Source organism: Bidens hawaiensis, unplaced genomic scaffold (assembly GCF_021521415.1).
Source record: "Bidens hawaiensis isolate Kalapana, Puna unplaced genomic scaffold, B.hawaiensis_p1.1 tig00023795_1, whole genome shotgun sequence".
NCBI classification, from domain to species: domain Eukaryota; kingdom Viridiplantae; phylum Streptophyta; class Magnoliopsida; order Asterales; family Asteraceae; genus Bidens; species Bidens hawaiensis.
In genome coordinates, this window is record NW_027493737.1 from 1 (window position 1) to 21874 (window position 21874).

At 32.9% G+C, this 21874-nt stretch overlaps 1 protein-coding gene and 1 pseudogene across 2 annotated transcripts; both read left to right on the forward strand.

The window, feature by feature from the left end:
- Nucleotides 1-1143: 1143 nt before the first annotated feature.
- On the forward strand, nt 1144-3368 carry LOC143568045 (fatty acyl-CoA reductase 3-like; annotated as a pseudogene). Its single transcript, XR_013141513.1, has 8 exons — nt 1144-1355; nt 1653-1753; nt 1826-2021; nt 2208-2370; nt 2490-2571; nt 2661-2930; nt 3002-3091; nt 3215-3368. The product of XR_013141513.1 is annotated as a fatty acyl-CoA reductase 3-like (transcript).
- Nucleotides 3369-10813: 7445 nt separating this feature from the next.
- On the forward strand, nt 10814-13471 carry LOC143568040 (5-formyltetrahydrofolate cyclo-ligase, mitochondrial-like). Its single transcript, XM_077054290.1, has 7 exons — nt 10814-10945; nt 11809-11949; nt 12045-12209; nt 12302-12343; nt 12419-12464; nt 12993-13063; nt 13169-13471. Exons 1-7 carry the CDS (start codon nt 10840-10842, stop codon nt 13303-13305), a joined length of 708 nt encoding a protein of 235 aa, XP_076910405.1. The 5' UTR covers nt 10814-10839; the 3' UTR covers nt 13306-13471.
- Nucleotides 13472-21874: the final 8403 nt, after the last annotated feature.

The window sequence follows — 21874 nt, forward strand, 5'->3', positions numbered from 1 at the left end:
AAATCTGCTTTGCAACGATTCAATAAGGAGGTATGTATCGATCCCTTTTTAAGTATATATTTGTTAGTTTAATATGTACGTAAGAAGGTAAGTTATGTTTTCAATTTATTGATCGCTAATTATACTTGGTGCTTGGTGTGGTGAGGTTTGTGTTGTGTTGGGAATGTTTCTTACGAACTCATATTGCACATTCGATACAAGATGTATATATACTGCTTCGCTATTATATTTCACTTGATCGATATTGGGAACATGCAATCATTTCTATCTTTCAACCCATTTCTAAAGTTGCGTAAGCATGCATGTATAAATGGTTATTCATGAAGCATGAGTTAATCACAATACAAGGAGTTAACCACTAGGTGTTTCACATCTAAGGATCATCGCCATTTCAATTTAATGTCTCCCATATGGCCCTGTTATACGTGTGTCGGAATTGGTCTGGTGCGACCACAAAAGTTATCGTCTATTCCCACATCGTTTGCTCGGTGTGTTTAGTTTTACCAAGTGATAAGACTACACAAAACTCATAGCCAAACCATTTAGTTCAAATTCAAGATTTCCATTCATAAGCTTGCACAAACTTATATGCAATTTGACAATTCAAAACGCATCACCAAACTATTTGGCAATGAGTCTGACCCTAGTATGTGAACTACATGACTTAACCATGATGATTTGGCGATTACAAAACATAATGTCAAATGGTTTGGTGATTAGTTTAACGTCGCATTCAACTTTATTTTTTGACAAACGTACATGGGAGAAAACTCATTCTTAATTGATCAAAGTGGTGATTATAACCCTATATGTGAGACAGTTTAAAAAATATACTCATTATGATTCACACTTTTCTAAAAAAAAATCTTTTAATTCTTTATGCCAACCAACTATATATAACACTCTGTCTGAAACAGTATTCTTTCACAAAATACCAAAATTTGTACGAAAAGATAATCTCCTATCATTTAAGGAAATTGATATTTTCTATAGATACATTACTGGTAGACTTTTGACAGTGTACAGAAAGGTAGATAAATATTAAATGAAACAATAAAGAGAAAGCTAACTCAGACTATAATTAATAATATAATATTCCACTTAAAACCTAAGATATTGAAAACAACTAATTAATATTTATAATCATTTACAGGCAGTGGCAAAGGACTTGTTCAATGTCTTGAAAAAGAAGTATGGTACACAACTGCAATCTTTCTTGTCCGAAAAGGTAACTCCGGTCGCTGGAAACATCACCTATGAAATTTGGGAATAAAAGACCCTGGCTTGATTAAAGAGATGTGGAAAGATATTGATGTTGTTGTCAATGTAGCTGCCACCACCAATTTTGATGAAAGGTACGTACATCTACTTTCATCATAATTTTTATTGATCAATTAATGGTCATTTAATGATAAGATCTTTCTAATTTGTCAACTTATGGTGAATTTCCTTCTTAGTGGAATGGGAATAATCTGGTGGGTCAATTGTCCGTCGGTTATTCAAGTGATTGTTCAAAAACATTTTTATTACTTATTTTGAGAACTTTGATGTGGCGATTTATACTAATCACATTTTAAGAACCATTTATATAGCAATATGAAACAGTTAAATAGAATTATATATATTGATTTTACTCACTTGGTTTATTACAGGTACGACGAAGCATTAGCTTTGAACACATTTGGTGCTAAAAATGTTTTAAATTTCGCTGCCAAATGCGATAAAATAAAGTTGCTTCTCCACGTATCCACTGGTTAGTATATACGCACTCAGCATTTTAGTTAAACACATGATGAATTTATAACTATATTATTTGTTCAATCAGCTTATGTATCTGGTGAGACACCGGGGCTCATACTAGAAACGCCGTATCATTTGGGAGAAGCACTTAATGGTGCTCATGGACTGGACATCAACACAGAGAAGAAGATCATTGAAGAAAGACTAAAAGAACTTAGTTATGACGAAACAGCTACTGCTAAATCAATTACAATGGCCATGAAAGATTTGGGCATTGAGAGGTAAAAATGGTTTTGTTATCACCTTCAAATCATATTATTTTCATTTAACCTTCAAACTGATATTGGTAATTTCCACCGTATTATGTCCAGATTATGAAAGTAAATATGTGACATCTATAAGCATCACTAAATTAATAAATATCCAGTGTCGTAATTGTACTTTGCTTTCATTCCTTACATATGCAGGGCAAATAAATTCGGATGGCCGAATACATACGTTTTTTACCAAGGCATTAGGAGAAATGATTCTCGGACACTTGAAAGGCAACATTCCATTAGTCATTCTACGACCAACTATCATCACCAGCACCTACAAAGAACCCTTCCCTGGTTGGATAGAAGGCATAAGGTTACCATTTCATCATATCATTCTAGTTTTTTTATTTAATAATTAACAATATTCAAAATTTTCTTAAAAGAAAACCAGTTAAAATTAATAATATCCTTGTACATATTTTAAAATTACAGGACTATCGACAGTTTGGCAGTTGGTTATGGCAAGGGCCAATTATCATGTTTTCTTGGTGATCCTGAATCGGTTATTGACGCGGTGGGTTCAGTTTATGCATAATCGTAGCTAATTAACTTCTCTTCGTGATCGAAATCGCTAATTGTAAACGGGTAAAAATGATCTAACAGATACCTGCAGACATGGTGGTGAATGCTATGATCGTGACAATGGCGGCACACGCAAATCAAGCAGCATGTGAAATAATATATCATGTTGGATCTTCAGTATCGAATCCAGTGAAGTACAAATTACTTCAACAAAGTGGGTATAATTATTTTTCAAAGCATCCATGGATTAACAAAGAAGGCAAACCGGTGATAGTTAGCAGTGTTAAGGTGTTGAACTCTATGGATAGCTTTCAAAGATACTTTTCTCTTCGTTATATGCTTCCACTACAGGTTAGCCCAAATTCTTTTACATTGAAAAAAATGTTGCTAAATATATTAATGTATGGACCATGTGTTTTCAGGGTCTACAAGCTGTGAATTCCGCATTGTGTCATGCTCTCAATGGAACTTGTAACAAATCTTAAAAGAAAGATTAATTTTGTTTTGCGAATGTGTAGTTATACAAACCTTATTTGTTCTCAAAAAGCTTGTGAGTTCATTCGCAATTATATGGCCACTTTAACTCATTTCCATATGTTAATTCAACATTGATTTCTCTTTATTTCATTTGACAGCTACGATGACAGGAACACTGAAAAACTTCGTCAGTTAGTTAGAGAAAACGAAATTGATGTCGAAATGTTCTACTTTGATCCTAAGACAATCAAATGGGATGTTTATTTTGAGCATACACACCTTCCCGGGGCTGTCAAACATGTATTTAAGTGATCGTAAGCATCACACACCAAGTTAATTATTATGTCGTATTTGTATTGTATTTTTTTTTGCTTAAATATCATAAATTATATTTGGTTTATTGGATTTAATAATCCCTATTGACTGGTATTGACCAATAATAATCCCTATTTATTTTATCACCACTGGTGGTCCCAAATTTATAAAAATTGGCCCCAATGGTCCCCCGTTAAAAATGATTTAACGGCGTTATACTTTTTTCCGAATTTCAAACTAATGTTTTAGGGCTTTTGATCGGAAGGAGGATACGGGTCGATTGATGTAAAACTTAGCTCGAAACGGTGATCCAAACGACTTGATTTTTGTTAATTGTAAGTTCAGACACCCGAATTAAAGCATTGTTTCCTTGTTTTGGAGCACTGTTTCGAACGAAGTTTTACATCAATCGACTCGTATCCTGCTTCCGATCAAAAGCCCTAAAACATTATTTTGGAATTCGGAAAAAAGTATAACGCCGTTAAGTCATTTTTAACGGGGGACCATTGGGGGCCAACTTTTTAAAATTTGGGACCGTCAGTGGTAATAAAATAAACAGTGATTATTATCGACCAATACCAGTCAATAGGGATTATTAAAATCCAATAAACCATTATGTTTTGCTTTATTAGTGTAACCATAGGTGAACTATTAGATTAAGATATCGTGAAAATATGTTACGATTTGTAAGTGTTATCCCTGTGTATAATGCATGCTATTATATGCCATACTTTTACTTAAGCGAAGAAAATATGTTAAGTTGAACACAAATTTTTTTTATTACGTATATTTATTGAGAACACAATGTTAAACTTTAAATAGATCACTTGGTTTTAATAATGACTCATTAAATATGACTTGAAATGCTACTAGTTTATCAATGATAATAATATGTCACACTCTTAAAGTTGGGAGAACAATGATTTAACCATATTTAAAAATAATGATCATCTTAAGTCATAACAACAAAACATGCATCAAAAGATTAAAGATCAAGCTAATGCATTCACATGAAAATGAGTAATGGTGATAATACATCAAATGCTCATATGAATATTAAAGGGCTTCACAAAAATGTGAAAACAACATTAGATAATGCTGTAATATTAAAGGGCTTCACAAAAATGTTAAAATAATTTTTGTGAAAATAAAATAAGTGTTCTGAAACAAACCTAATAGTCAAACATGTGAGAAAGAGACTGAGAAAGAAAGATGAAGATATCATTAATTATGTGTATAATACATGAGATACAATGGGATATTTATAGGAAAGAAAAACTTGGAGAAGAAGTTAATCTATATTAAGAATTGATAACCATAATATTAATATATTTATAACACTCTTCCTTGGTTATCAACTTAATACGCTTGGAGCAGTGTTTTAAATACCGGTCGGTTGAACCGGTTATACCGGGTTTTGAGTAACTAGCCGGTATTTAGAGCCCGGTATTTTTATGCGGTTTGCTAGGGGATCGAACTGTCGATTTTTAAAAAAATACCGGTTTTAAGCACAATAGGTTTTTGATATTTTTTGTGTCCCATGTTTTTAAAAATGACTTTTAACCTAGCGGATAATATTAAACGAGTAAACGGTAAACGATGTCATAAACCTATTGTACACTTTTATTTTTAAAAAAGCTTTGTTTAAAAAGCAAGTACTTTTTTATTATTTTTTATTATGAATTAGCTTTTGGATTATTTTTACTGTTGATTAATGTACTTTTGGTTTATTTTTTGAGTTGAAAGTTGCGTTTTTATAAAATTATCGGGTAAATTATTCAACCAGGTTGAACCTCCTGCTACAATCTGGTTCAACCGATTGTACCATTTTTTAACTCAATCTGGTATGAGTAAAATACCGGTTTTTAAACATTGGCTTGGAGATGCTGCCTCATTAAAAACCTTGCTAGGAAAACCCAGTGGGATAAAACCATAGCTAAGGGAAAAAGAGTGCAGCGCGTATTGTCTCCCCCTGATTTATATATCCGTTAAAATGGTAAATATCGATCTTCTGTGAAAGCTTCAAAACTTTTGTACTCAATCATTAGTGTCTTCGTCCCTTGACATGTGAATTGTTAAGTTGAACAATGTCGCATGATTTTCACGTGAAAACTTCTGTTGTGTCATTTCGTAACCATATATTATTGTATTGATACCCTGTTGTGTTTCTCTGTATGACTAGACTTACAAAACTTGTTTTGATGGGTTAGTTAATATAAACACATATCTTTCATACCTGAAATATATGTTTCAACCCATTCCGATGTCACCTAGCTAGACACATGTCAATAAATATAATTAAAGAAAATAATAATCATATATAGCTAACAATACGATATAATACACTAATGCATTTAATTGTGGTATTTCCGAACTAATAATATTTCATATTCAGATAGGGATATTAGAGTGAATTGTTGGACATCTTTTAGCGTACTTAAAGAATAAATCTTGTCTTTGGTAAAATGTCTCAACATCTTTTGTTATTTTGTTGTCATAAATGTATGGTCAACATACCAATCTTCAATAGTCAATACATTCCGAAGGATTCTTGCTTCCATTCCCAGGTGTTGGAGTAGGATACTTTGTAGCGCCCAAGGGAATTGGATAAGGATAAAGTCTCTTACTTTCAAGGTTAGGAGCGGGTGAAGGATGTGATCCGGGGCCGGGGCTGGTCACGGATATCACCTATCGAAGTGTGAAGTAACATAAAGTAGAGAAAATATCAATAATTACTAATTATGAAACGTTTGCTATAAAAGGCAGGCATTGATGAATTGAGAGTTGGGGTCTTGGGAACCAACGTAGTTAATAACTTGCGACAACTTGGCCTCATTGAGAGATTAAATTATAAATTACAAATCATCTATTAGATGTTGCTGACATAAAAATGGACTATTGGAATCATTAATATAAGGTTAGAATGTTGTGAACGTTAAACACACTATGCGTTAAGGCCACTTCATCTCAGACGTGGTAGCACTTTAGCAGTCTAAGGGCATTTCAGCGCGTTAAAACATGTTGGTGGGGTGTGGGAAGGGGTACCAGAAAGGATGTGTGGTAGCCCGTTAATGCCAGAAGGGTTTGAAAGGTGGAGCGTTAAAGTGGAGTCAGTGGTTTCTCTAATGTGGCTCCGACCTGGGCGTGGTAGCGCCCCTGGGCATTCATCGGTAACGCATGGCTTAATAACACGGTTGTTTGTTTTCATAGACCAAGTTAACCACACGCATTGCTAAGGAAGATTTGAAATTATTTAATAATAATGTTTTTAGTAAAGGGCTCTTAGCCTATTTGATGGAAACAAATATTTCAACCTATGTGTGACGGTTGAGGGTATTAAATGCATTACATGTTCAAAAGTTGTCATGCGTTGCAATGGGAACGCGACAGAAACTTGGTTTGTATCGGTTCGATACATTATGTTTAAGTTTCATGGTTAAAAGTTGACAATCTAAAGTTGTATGCCAAAGTTGAAATTTTGAAAGTTTTATCATAAAAATGTAAAAAAATTTGTTAACAAAGTTGAAACTCTAATAGCAAAAGTTCAAAGGAGACCAAAGTGTATGCTACCAAAGTACAGGGGCCAATAATTTGTAACAATTAACGTAAATAAAATCACCTTCATCTTTCTAAAAAATGAAATGTGCACAACCGCAAACCTAAATATATGTTGGGTTTTTTCAAAAAATTGAGAGGTTTTTAGTCACAAACGTTTTTCCGGCGACCTGCAACTAACGGTGTTATAATTCTATTAGTTGCGCATCGTTGGAAACAAATATATAAAAGGTGAGATCGTTATCAGCCAATTCATTAGTTGGGACCAGTAGCGACAAAAAAATAATAATTGTGATTAATTTTTTTTTGTTTCTTAAATAAACATATCAATTTTCTTTATTTAGATATGTCAAAAATTGGGTTCCAATAATTGTGATTAATTAAAACCAATACACCTATTTAGTTTCACCATTAGTTACGAAAGGAGCACAACTACCTTGCTTAGTTTACCTAAAAGGTAAAACTAATTGAAAAGGGAAAAAAATAGACGATAATTTAATATACTTAAGGGTTTAAATAGACAATTACTTAAAAGAAATGCCTTTAAATGCTACCTTTTGTCCTTTTCCTCTGTCTTTATCTATACTTTATTGTAACTCACACAACACAAAAAATACTCTCATTAGTCAAACACTCACCATCTCCACCTTGTTGTAACTTACTAAAAGAAAAAGAAAAAAAAATCATTTTAAACACTTGTTTCTCTTTTTCTTAGCAGTCCTATCTTATGACATTTTATGAAGTATTTCGAGAGTATATAAAGTCTTTTACTTAAGCTTTTGTAAAAATATCTTAATAAGTAATTTCTTAATGACTTATAAATATATATGGTTAAGTATATTTTTAATCGGTACTTTCCCTAAAATAAATATATAATGTCGCATAAATTTATTCACTATTATCTGAATTACAAAGATAAATATATAGTTGGAATTATATGTTTATAAAAGAACTATGTTGTTGGGTGAACACGTAGCATAAACCGACATGCTTATATAATATGTTGAACCAACCTTAAGTTAGCACATACTTGTCTTAGGACCAATGTTGGACGAATACAAACAAGAGTTCTTACACATCACTCACTGACGCCAAGGTGAGTTTCACGGCCCCTTTTCTCTTTTACTGTTTTACAAACCAGGGGGAGAAACATACAAAACTTATTTGATAACTTTGCATGAACTTAGTTAGTAACTTTGCATAAGCTTATCTAGAAACTTTTCATAAACTTATTTGATTACATTTCATAAACTTATATAGTAACTTTGTATAAACATATTTTATAATTTTACATAAACTTATTTCATAACATTGCATAAACTTATTTGATACTTTGCATAAACTTATTTAATACGATCATTAGTAAGCAAGACATAGAATCTTTGTGTGAGCATGATTTACATGAGGCCTTAAGATCTTCGGATCAATACATTCTATAATCACTAACTATGGGTTTAGCCGAGAAATATGTGGGTTAGTACTATCGGGATTGATCCCTCGCTCATGGTTAGTCGCTCTAACCGACGTGTTAATGTGCATGTAATCTAATACAATTATCGTGGGACGACACTGGGCAATTAAACGTACAACATGATTTAGGCTTGATTATAGGCTCATTCTCATATATTAATTTGTATTCTTAGCTAGTTTACAGAGGATTATCGATCTTGTTTAGATTATCGTATATACTGTATTGCATTGTATACATTCACTTATATATCTAAAAGGGCTTTTAAATTCATAAACGTAAACTTTTTGACAATGCTTTAATCGGAAAAACGCACACGTAACAAACAAGGTTTTCAACTTCATAAATAAGTTTTTAATATACATTTTAATTCATGAAGACATAAATAAGTTTTAAACTGCATGCTATTTATGAAAACATGAACAAGTTTTAAAGTACGTTTTTTTATCATGAAAACATAAGGTTTTGATAAACGTTTTAATTATTAAAGCATATATTTGGGAAATCATTACTTCTTTTATACATTTTAAACATGTGAAACTCAATATTTTCAAAACAACGGGTTTAATCATGCATTTAAAACCTGTGTCACCAATATTATGTTGACTTTTTAGTATGTTTTTCAGGTGATTAAAATCAGGAAGAAATTTAGGGGCGTATATAAGCATTGCGTCGCATGTAGGATCACCATATTAATCAATAGCTGTGATTATCCATGAACGTCGCATCCCCGCGTTTCCGCCTTGGCGGGGTGTGACAGTAGGCATCGCCGGTGATTTTGTGGTTTGTGGGTACATGAGGGTAGAAATAAGATGGCACTGCGCGATTGACCAGTGCATGGGTAATACCCATGAATGTCCCTTTTCTTCTTATATCATCTTCACTAATTTTGTCCTGAGTTTAATTTGCTTCATTATGCGTTCCTTATTTTTGTTTTTTTGTCTCCTCATACTTTTAAATACTAGAAATTAGCTTTTATCCTCTCGTATACGGGGCTTGTTTTAAGGTTTGATGATTAAAGAGTTTTACAAACAAATTAGATGTTATAACTTGATTTAAAAATATCTGGGTTTGATAAGACCCATGACCCACTTATCTTTTTTACCATAAAACTTTTTCTTAAATAGCATCTTATTTTAAAAAATCATATATTAATTTTTAGTATATGTCTATTTTATAAGATTTTCATATCAAATATTTGGTGAGATTAATTTTTAATTTAATAAGATAACAATATATCTGGGTTTGACGAGACCCATACCCGTGATTTCAGATCAAAAGCATGATAAGTCTCAATTTACAAATAAAATAATCTGATGGTTTGAGATGAGCTGGAGAGCAACTAGAGAGTTTTTAAAGGTTTCGTTTATATATATATTATAGATTTAAGATATTAGATATCTATCTAGCAGGTGTTATTAAATTTAGATAAAACACGAACAAACATCTTTTATATGCTGGTGTCAGTATCGGCCGATACCGATACCGAACCTATTCTATGACCGAAATAATCAATGTTTTCAGATCCGGCCCGGACATCAACCCGGATGCTTTACCGGATCAAAGGTCGGACCGACCAGGAAGGGCGGACCGATGTTTGACCCGGATGGTGTCATAAATAATATATATATATATATATATTATAAATAATAAATTAAAACATATATAAACAAAACTAATGCACTTAAAAGGATTACAGAAAACGAATACAAATAATAGTATTAATAAATAAATAAATAAATAATTAAAAATAGTCAAATAGGACGTCAGGTAAAAACGTGGTCCATGATATTGTCTCTTTAATTTATTTAAATTATAAAAAAAAAAGATTGAAATTATGCAATACCTAAAGGCTAAACGGCCTAAACCTAACAATGCAAAATTTCATTTTAACCTAAATCTAAATACATCGTCTTCATCTTCCTCTACTTAATCTAATTTAACAGATCAGGTAAGCTTTATGACTGAATCGTCTCATCATCTTCATCTCCATCTTCTTCACATTCTATGCCTTTTTCTCATTCACAATCTCGCTTGCTTTTAGAGTCGCCGGAAGAAAACGGCCAGAATATGTAATATTTTGCAATGTTGGTTAAAATCGTGGATCTAATTACATTTTACCGGTTCACCAGGTCCGGACCGACCGCAAACCGCAAGAACCGGCCGGGTTGTTGGAAAACAGTCTAAATACCATGAACCGGCCGGGTTTCAAAACACCGGAAATAATACACCATTTAAAACTGAAAATAAAATTTGATTTCTGATAATTACATTTTACATATAAAATAAATTTTTTAATAAAAAAGAAATCTAAGGAATGACATGTTGGTCGTACAAAGGGTTTTGGTGGGAGTGATGGTAACCCGGCAGTGCACAATAGCCCGACCTCACACTTTCTCCTTCAGCCGCCCCCTTATCCTGCGCCCTAGTGCCTCATACGTCAGCATGGCCACCACTCAGCTGGAAGAAATATTCAGTCACAAGAAGCTTCTCCGATCCAAAATCAAGAAAGATCTCAGATCAATGGATCCTGTCCTTAGATCTCAAGAAGGTATTTAGTTTATATATATATCTTATGTTCACATTTATATTTATAATTAGAGCAAATTACAATAGATGAAATGCTTTAATTAGTAATTTTATTGATTGCTAAGATATTTGGCCTATGAAATTATAGTTGCTCTCTTTTATGTTATGTTTGTTTCAAATAGCAATATGTTTGACCTCAAAACTTATTATTATTATCAGTGTTGTAGAAGTAGGTCTAGAGGGTCGAGTACTCGCCGAGTAATTGTTGCTAGGTGTGGTGTTGAGACAACTTTCTTTAACTCCTCCTAGTTACCTGGAATTGATCAAAACTGGTCTGTGGCAGAGGATACTTGTGGCCCAGGGTGGCCTTGTCACGCCCCCTTTTGCGCAGTAGTGTAAATTTACCTGTTTTTATCCGAAAATTTGTGCCCGGACTCCCCTCGTTTATGAAAATTTATATACATTTTGAGTCCGCCCCCAACATTTTCGTCCAAGCTTCGCCACTTGAAGTAGTCAACCTCAGGCCTCAGCCAGAATTGGATCTAGTGGGTCAACTCGGGCCAAATGAATATCATTTTTTTAATTAATGGTTATTATTTTAGTATTTAAAGATGTATATTTTTTATTTATATTGATATTCATGTATTTTGTTATAAATGTTAGTAAACTTATGATATTTGACATAAATATAATTTCCTAAAATATATATTTTTATTATTTACCATGTTCGAGTACTCTCTGCCTAGACCGAGTACTCGCAACTCCCCAGTCAACCGATTTGGGAGCGCCTAACGACTTCTGCAACCATGATTATTATTATTATTATTATTATTATTATTATTATTATTATTATTATTATTATTATTGTTTTTGGCTTGTTTCCAGATGATGCAATTCAGAATTTGATATTGGAAGCTCCATGGTTCAAGTCTTGTAAGAGACTATGTGCTTATATAAGCTGTAGTGCATTGAGGGAAGTTGATACATCAAAGTTGCTGCAACATGTTCTTCAAAGTCCCACTAAAGGTGTGTGTTTCATCATAGATTTATAAATTGATTTTGTTTGGCACAAATAAAAATTGTAACATCTTTAATTAAAACCATACGATATGTTACTGAAGATGGACAAACAGAGTCTACAAAGATACTTTATGTTCCACGAGTGGAGGACAATAATTGCCACATGCGAATGCTGAATATATCACGTATGCATGATTTAATTGCAAACTCCATGAAAATTTTAGAGCCTGCTCCTGTGGATGCTGACGGGAAGGATCGAGAGGATGGTTAGTACTTGACATTTTAGATCATCAACTATTTTCGTGACAAATAGGATATCTTAGTCTACTCTTAGTTGTAATATATGTGTTTGCTGCAGTTATGCTGGCAGATGAACCCGTTGACCTGCTTCTGTTACCTGGTAGCTTTTCCCAACTAAGAAAGATTATCTGATTGATTCATTGTTCAAAGTTATCTGATAATTGATTTTTTTAAGGACTCGCATTTGATAAAACTGGAAGGCGATTGGGGCGTGGTGGAGGGTAAGTTCTATCTTGTGATATTTGCTTAGACATGTGGATGGCATATTTTTGTGTACAAATTTACAAAAGTATAAAATCGAGCATACAGTAAGGCGTTAAGCACCTGTTAATATAACCCTTTATTCTGCTTTTAGTTTCACTTAATAGTTTATACATTCTAAGTTTGTCTTGTTATGTAAATAGTTACACTGATAACTCTGTATATGCAGACTAGTTAAAGTAACAAAGCCACCCTTCACCATGCAATTTAGGCCCAACATTGTATCTCCATTTACAAAAGAGTGGCAAAGCATTTCAAATTTGTTATTTGACTTACAGCTTTAGGTCCTCTTTTTATATTTATACCAACTTAGCACATGAGTCCATAAGGGCATTTTGGTCTTTTTTTTAACATCCCATCCGTCCATCTTCATCTTTTAATGTACTGATAATTAAAAAAGGAACTCTTAGAAATGTCCATGGCTTACATCTTCATATTCGATTTACTGACTTTCTTCCATTTTAATCACTTTTATTTGCATGGAGTAGATACTATGACATCTTCCTGTCAAAATACCGAGAACTTGCAAAACAAAGAAACTGGAAGCAACCTCTTCTAGGTAAGCAAAGGAATAGGAATACTGGATGTGTATGGGGCTGTGTAAATGCTGATTCAAAAATACATTTTTACATGTATATATAATGTTTTCATATTCTTTCTGCAGTTGCACTATCGTATTCGGTTCAAATAGTGGAAGATGGTGTCATACCTCTCACTCCAACTGATGTTAACATCGATGCTCTGGTATCTCCATCTGGATTCATCCCTATCACTTCAGTGGCCCAACAAATTATTTCTTGATCCCATATTTGCATATCCCATGTGGTATATGTTTATAAGTTTGACTTGAGGTCTTTTTTGACCATAAAAGTCAACACATGTTGTACATTATGAGGTCGTTTGCTTTTAGTCTGCGACTTCTGGATGGAGTTTTTTAACTGAAAACTTTGGTTCTTAATATTTATTTTGTTTTTGTTCACCAACATGGTATAATTTTGAATGTTATTGTCATAGGAAGAAATGAAAGGATGAAGAAGTTTATGGCCGCATGAAATTTTAGCAAATCCTGTTAATTTTGACTTTCTTAAAAGTCAGCATATGTTCTAGCACATTATAAGGTTGTTTTGCTTCTTTTAATTCTTAAGGTTGAACATAATGAGGTTGTTCCCAATGTTGTTTATCTAATTTGTTTGGTTTATCTAATTTGGTTGAACAAAATGGTATTTCTTGTACAAACTTATGACTGAATTAAATAATGTTAAGTACCAAGTTTAACCCTGAAAATGAAATTATGGCACTGATTGTGGAATAGACAAGTAATGTGAAAACATGCTATAATCCATTAAGAGCATGAAATACAACTATTGATGCATAAGATACAACTGGTTACAGCAAAAATTGTACAGGTTTTTATGAAAAAATTATTATTATTATTATTTATTTATTTATTTTTTCTTATTATTCATCTATGTGCTCTTTAAACAGCAGTCTTTAACAGAAGAACAGAAATCTTGAGATCCATTGAGAAATACATAAATCCACCAACTCAATCATAATTAAAGGTTAGTAGGTTACCTTATTTTGAGTCATAGCTAATGTTTTAGCAGTGAATTTTTCCAAGCTATCATAAGTTCTTCCTGTGACATCAACAACATGAAAACCGCAGCACAGTGATTCGTCTTAGAAATAACTTATTACAAGTTCCAAATGAAATACCTTAACACAATTAAGAATTAACTTTTGCAGCCTGTTCATAGCTGTCATTAAAAAGGTTATTTAACATAATAAATAACATGAAAAATGGCCAATATTATTATTATTATTTACAATTTTTCCTATTTCCAATCAATCTACTAAATTTAGAACACAGTACCCTATGTCACTAACAAAGTTAATATATACCAAAAGCAAAGTCTGCGGCGTACAATATACTCCCCTAAAAAGTCATTAATTCTAAACCTACGTCTTCACGAATTACTATCCTAAACCGCATCCTCGTAGAGGTGTAACTCTATTAAATCATGCCTAGCTCGCTCATCCCAAGTTAGTATGGGTTTCCCTCCTTCACAATGAAGGTTTCCGGTGCTCTAATTGTCGTCATCACCTAAATTATCTATTAATTAAATAGACACATGTTAGTGATTATTAATATGCATATGATCGAAGAGAGATGGAATATATTTTACATTTAAGTTGACTAGTCATTTATTCCTACTAATAAAACTTAAGATATACCAAACATTACGCAAGACAATTGTGCGTCATAATATAAATAATGTTAAATAACTAATGTATAGTTGTGCGTATTATGCATATATGATGTGTAATTTATTATTTGATACGACTATAGGTGTGTTACTATGCTTATAGTTATATGGATGTATATACCCATCAAAGTTACATGTGCCATGCTCTAATACCTTTGTATACTTCGCATGTTTAAAACATTTTGTACAGTAACTCACTACGTATGTGCGCACGCACGCATGACGCATGCATGCACTTGTAAAAGATTATTAAAAAACTGGTCATGTTTAAGTTTTTAATAAATACAATATATTATATATTATACACGGGAGAAAAAATTACATACAATAACATGTACTTCACGTTATCTTAATCTATAGTTCACATGTGGTTACATTAATAAAGCATAAATATAATTTATGACACATATACAAAAAATAAGCATGGTAATAAATAGGACATAACTTTTTTATCGTGTGGTTATTTAAATACGTGTTTGACAGCACCGGGAAGGTGTGTATGCTCAAAATAAATATCCCAATTGTTTTGGGATCAAAATAGAACATACCGTTTTCCCCTTCGTAGTTTTCTCTTACTAGTTGACGAAGTTTCTCAGTATTCATATCGTCATAGCTATTGAGAGAGAGATTAACGCTCAAAATCACATCTATAAATTAATTAAGTAAACATTATTTATAATTTTTGTAAAAAGTTAAAGTGGCCGTATAATTAAGAATTAGCTTACAAGCCTTTTGAGAACAAATAAGGTTTGTATAATTCCACTAGACGCAACCAAAACCAGTCTCTCTTTTAAGATTTGAATAAGTTCCATTGAAAGCATGGCATACATAATGCTGAATTCACAACTTGCAAACCCTGAAAACACGCAGTCATGCATTTATATATTAAACATTTATCAACACATAAAAAAAAGAGTACTATCACTATGTGCTAACAACATTTTTTGCGACATAACGATCAGTCGTTAGTTTGTCATGGGTTGTGACAAAATAAGTTGGTTACAAGTTAAGTGACTACTGAGTAGTACACTTTGCCGCCATTTGCGACAAAATTTATGTCACGGTTTAGGGCATCAAACTCATCTTTCCTTTATGCAAAGAAAAGGCAGTCATAAAGATGATTTCATTGCAATAACTATTTAAAACAACATGCTTTGTGACTGACCAAGATCGTAGCAAAACAATACTCGTCGTCGCAAATAGCCAGCGTACGAGAATTTGGATTAACATGTAATGGAAGCAAATAGCGAAGAGAAAAGTATCTTTGAAAGGTAGCCATCGAGTTCAACACCCTGACCTCACTAACTAACTAGTTTGCATCTTTGAAAAATAATTATACCCACTTCATTGAATTGATTTGTACTTTAATGGGTTCGATACTGAAGATCCAATATGGTATATTATTCCACATGATGCTTGATTTGCGTGTGCCACCATTATCGCAATCATAGCATTCATCACCATGTCCACCGGTATCTATTAAATCATTATTTACGCATTCATAGTTAGCGATTTCAGTTATGAAAACAAACTAATTAGTTAAGATGCATAAACTGAATCCACCACATCAACAACTGATTCAGGATCGCAAAGGAAACATGCTGACCGGCCTTTGCCATAACCAACTGTATCATCACGAAAAATTTGGTCCAATTTTGACAAATAATAAAGATGAGGGATTAAAAATATTCATGGTGTAAACAAAGGGAAAAATAAGTTAAAGAATGGAAATAGCTTATGTTAAGGGAATGAAGTAAGGAGACTCCATCCCACATGAAAAGTGGTTAAGAAAATAAAGCACTTTATAAGGAGGGAACCTTCCATGATAATGTTCTTATGTGGCTAACCACTCTCCCTAGTCCTAGCGGAGGGTGCGAAACACCCGACGCGCACGGGCTCGGGTGAAGGGCGATGGGTGCAATGTGGCGCTTTGATGGCACACGCTCGCATCGCCGCGAGCCACTTGAGAGCCGCCTTAGTATTTTTGGATGTTGAGACGGGATCAAGACACAGCAAGTTACCAAAAGATAAGGGACTGAAAATGTAAGATTTGAAAGCTTGCATCTTCGCGCGACGCGAAGAAGCAAGAGTCTCGCAGCTTCATGCGACGCGAAGTTGTAACTCCACGCGGTGACACGTGGCAAGCCTACTTGGCAGACTCAGCAACCCTACTAGGCAACTTTGCGCGACGCGAAGATGCGCGCCTTAGCCTAAAAATTGGGCAGCCATGGGGGATTTCTCATTCGTCCCTCACACCTCCAAAACACACACACAACCTCGATATTCCTGCCACAAACCCGATATGTCGATATTTCGATGTTTTTGGCCTCGAAGTGCGTGCTAAAATTCTATATAGTTACTCTCTCGACTTTCCACCGTCAAGTAGGAGAACTGCCCGAGCAAAAGCTTAGGCATTTCGTATATCAAGCTATACAAGGTAGGGGTTCAACCCGATTATTATATTATAAATGGTTTAGACCCTAGTCGAGGATATAGCCCGTACCTTGCTCATATAATAAAGTAAGAAAATAGATTTTATAAGTCAAGATTATAGATAAAATATTATTTCTTTATTTAATATAAAGATTATATTTCTTATAATAGAAGAAACTTGAAATATACGTTTTTTCATGAGAAAGAAACGTAGTTTATTGTGACACTCCGCTAAACAGGTCTTTTTCCGTACAATGTTTAATTATGATTTCTTAACGTTAATTTCCACATGATTAAATTTTTTTAAGTTTAATCACGACAAGTCTAGCATAGGCCGCATAGGAACGCTACACTACATATAAGTAATTTGTTTTTACTCAAATTACTCGAAATTTCGGAATTTGTCCGACGAACACGGACGTTGGTGATAACTTTAAACGACTCGAGCGTATATATATAACAAACTAGGAGGTTTGAATCCTATGTGATACGACTATATATTATAATCATTTTTATAAAGCATCTGAACATCAAATAAGAAATGGTTCTTTTAACGTTTAGGTTTATTACAAGCGAATATATATACGCGCATATGTGTGTACGTAATGTTATTTATTAAGAATGCGCTAAGTCATCTTCTTCAACACTTAACTAAACAACCAAACCCATCTAAATTTAAGTTATCAATAATTAGTTTATACAATTAACATTTAATATTATTGATTTGTAACTTAGAGTATTTAAATCCTAAACCCAAATATATAACTCATCTCGAACTCTTGCAAACACCTATATACCCATTCATTTGTGTGGAATTAAATTACAAACAAATAGATATCATCCAAGCAACATAAGTCCACTTGCCCCTCCCACCTTTGTTAAATTTGTGTGTGTTACGGGCTCAACAAAGCAAACACACAACTTTATTATAATTTAAAATATAATACATCAATTACATGAAGATGATGTAAGAGTCTTGGTCAAATATTTCTATCAAAAACATACCCTCAATCAAAACAAAATCTTACCCCATTCTTACTTTGACTTTTGCACCTACTCACCTCACCATCGTAAGACCCATCATCCATATTTACTTTACTTGATTTTATTGAGATATAGAAATCATACATACATAGTGAATTATTTAGACCATGCTTCTAGTTTACTATATAAAAATAGGGTTTGAAATATTATCCACAAATAACATCCATGCTCCTAGTTTATTATATAAAAAGAAGGCTTGGAATATTATCCACAAACACAAAACACAAACAACATTCAAGGAACTCTTTCTTTCTGCTCTTGTGTTTCGACCAACCCCAAGCCACCCTTACCACATTCCATCATATTGCATTACACAAATACAATTCCACCACCTTTCATTATTCATATTTCAAGCTTTATTCAAGATTAAAGATGGGTTAGGATGCTTTAAGAAGTGGAAATACAAGCTCAAGATTTTTCTATTTTCTTTCTAATCTCTAATCCTAGTGCTAAGTGAGCCAAATTCCTCTAAGCCTTTATTATTATTTTTATACGTTGTGCTTATGCTAGTTTTAACACCCAAATAATAATCCACCCACTAACATGCTTAGTTAAAGTTTAAGAAGCTTAAACATAAACATGGTACGCTTGAAAAAAAAATATAGAGATTTGAATGGGTTAAATGATATGGGGCCAAAAACATGCATGAATGTGGTTTATACATTGCAAAGATGGTTAAGATGGCTACAAACTTAGTGTTGTATTCTTAAGATCTACTTATATTTTTTTTATGCATATTATGTTCATGGAAAAATAATGGTATAAAAATTGTTTAAATGGTGTTTTTTTATAAAGATATACAAGTAAAAGTGTGATCTCGGTCTAAGACTCGATTTAGTGAGAATATATATATAGATTAGTAATTTTAAAGGGAAATATGGAAATTTTTGGCAAAAATTATATAAATCTTGATTCATAAGAATATGGATTTTTAAAGAGATATAATATGAAAACACAATTAAAAGTGTACATACAATTTTATGACAAAAATAATCGTATTTTTATAATTTTGAGTAACAAAAACATATTTTTATGTTGAAATGGCGTTTATAATGACTATACGTAATTTTGAATAAAACTATTAAATTTTATGTTTGAAAATGACAAATAATAAGCATTATTTTTAATAATGGCATTTTGTAGTCGAAACAACAATTTTTACATAAATATATATTTTGGGGAAATATATAAATGTTAGGCGTAAAAGTAATAATTTTTACGAGTTAAACGATCAAAACTATAAATAAAGTCGGTTTTAAAATTTTCGAATGAAAACATAAATATATTATGTTTCACAAAAATATTGGTTGTAAATTAAGGAAAATTGTCTAGACATAAATATATAATTTTAATATATATTACTAGTCTCAAACTAATATGTTATATCCAAATTACACCGACACTAATAAGAATTTATTTTTAATATTTATATAAGCATATACATAAACATTTATTCTCCAAAATAAATATAAAAACTTATAACCAACGGGTCGCCCAAAAATAAACGAAACGGCTAGTTGGGTGAAAGCGACTAGCATAAACCGACTTGCGAGTCGGTAACGAACTAACTTACCTTACGCGTTTAGGACGTGTGAAGGCAGCAGGACCGGGCTAATATAAAATTGCTAGCGAATCGATCAGTGAACTCACAAGGTGAGTTTCATGTCCCCTTTTTTCTGTTTTATTGCTTTTAACTAGGGGGAGAAACATAAGCAACTGCTTTTATATACGATAATTATAAACAAAACATCAATCCTTATGCGAACATGAGTTGAACTATGTAGTGCTATAAGTCCCTTGCTTGCATACTATAACCATTAGCTAACGGAGTTAGCCACAGGAATATATGGATAGTACTATTGACGTTGACATTTCCCCCTACTGTTAGGTTAGTCGCGCTAACCTCCGATATTGCATTGAAACAGGGTGCGTATATTCCATCTGTGAGATTTGAACAGGGCAAAAATGATATAAGTCGTGGTTTGGTTATAGGCTCATGGATCGTATATTAATTCGTAGAATTTGCGCATTCTATGGAGGATTACCGTATTTGTTTCAATAATTTATCGTATACGTGTTTGTGAACTGATTCAACATTTTATAAACAGCGTGATTTTACTTCGAGTCTTAAAACTTGTGGACTCACCAACCATTGTGTTGACCTTTTAAATTGTATGTTTCTTTCATGGAATTAACAAGCTTGTAAGGAAATCATGGAACCGGGACCTCGATGTATAATTAGGATACCTATTTTGGAGGGATTTCAGATGTATAACCCGATTGATATCTGGGTCATATACGAGAAATCTCTTATTATGTATAATTATCTTGTTAAAAACAATTCGTGGGTTGTAAAACTCTTTTGAAAACTAATGGTATCCTAATACCACTATGTTTGTGATAATCATATACTTATGGTATACATGACGTCACGTGCTCGCGTTTCCGCCTTGGCGGGGTGTGACATTTATAAATGATTAACAAAAAGAAAGGACTAGAGGTCCTTATATTTTATAAAGAGATAAATGTCAAGGTAAAGGTTATGCAAACGGACTAAAGGTCTGAAACTAAATCGTTGATCTAGTATTTATAAAACGTTATTCTCGTACTATAGGTCTGAAGTGACAAGACTATACAAATCAAGTGAGAAAAATCGAACAAGAAGAAATGTGAATACGTCCAACTTTTTATAAAACAAGTCTTTAAATGTTTGCATGAGATTATATATCCCTAAAATTGTATAAACAAAAGTAATTGCTGGCCCTAAAGCTATTGTATACTTTTGTTTGGATCCTTACATATGTTGGTAGACGGTGGGCACACCGCACTACACTTGCTAATGCCTCCGCCACGTTGGGCCGGACCTAAGTAATGTCTAAGAGGGGATTATCTCGTGTATATTGGTAGTTGCTAAGTTCTCGATGCTGCGGTATCGCTGAGTGGTTTTAAGTATAACTAGATGTTTATAATAATAAATTTGACTTAGTTATTTCCTAAGCCACGATGGGCCGGGTCATAAGATACCCGAGGGGATAACTAAGTACTTAAATGTTTTGTGTCAGCGTATTCACCAGCATGTGTTGCTGATGTATTTTTATAACTGTTTTACAGGTAATGGAGATAGGTGATTGGAGATGGTGACTAGCCATTAGACGATCTGATGGCTTAGATGAAGTTTTGTTAATAAAATATTGTAAATTATTGTTTTGTCATAACACTTTTTGTAACAATTAACGGGTGTTTTAATCCCGTCTTTTGAATATAATAGTATTTTAAACAAGTCTTTCATTTTACAACCTTAAACTCTGATATATTTATAAAACAGGTATCAATTTTGGGTCACACGTCTAGACCCTAAGTCAGGATGTGACACCAACCGCCAAACTATCGATCGTCCTGTAGTTTCAAATATGTATATGAGGATATTTTATTTAATTAGTTGAGTTTCTAAAAATAAAATTTTGAATATTGGAAATTACGAAAATTAAAACAAATAATTCAAATCTGTAACCGTTTCCACTTTCCATCAGATTTTAATGTCGTTTTAATTTTAATTTTTTTTTTAACTTATACTCTTGTTTTCTTAAATTTTCTATTAAAGTTTAAATTATATTCTATTTTGGGGG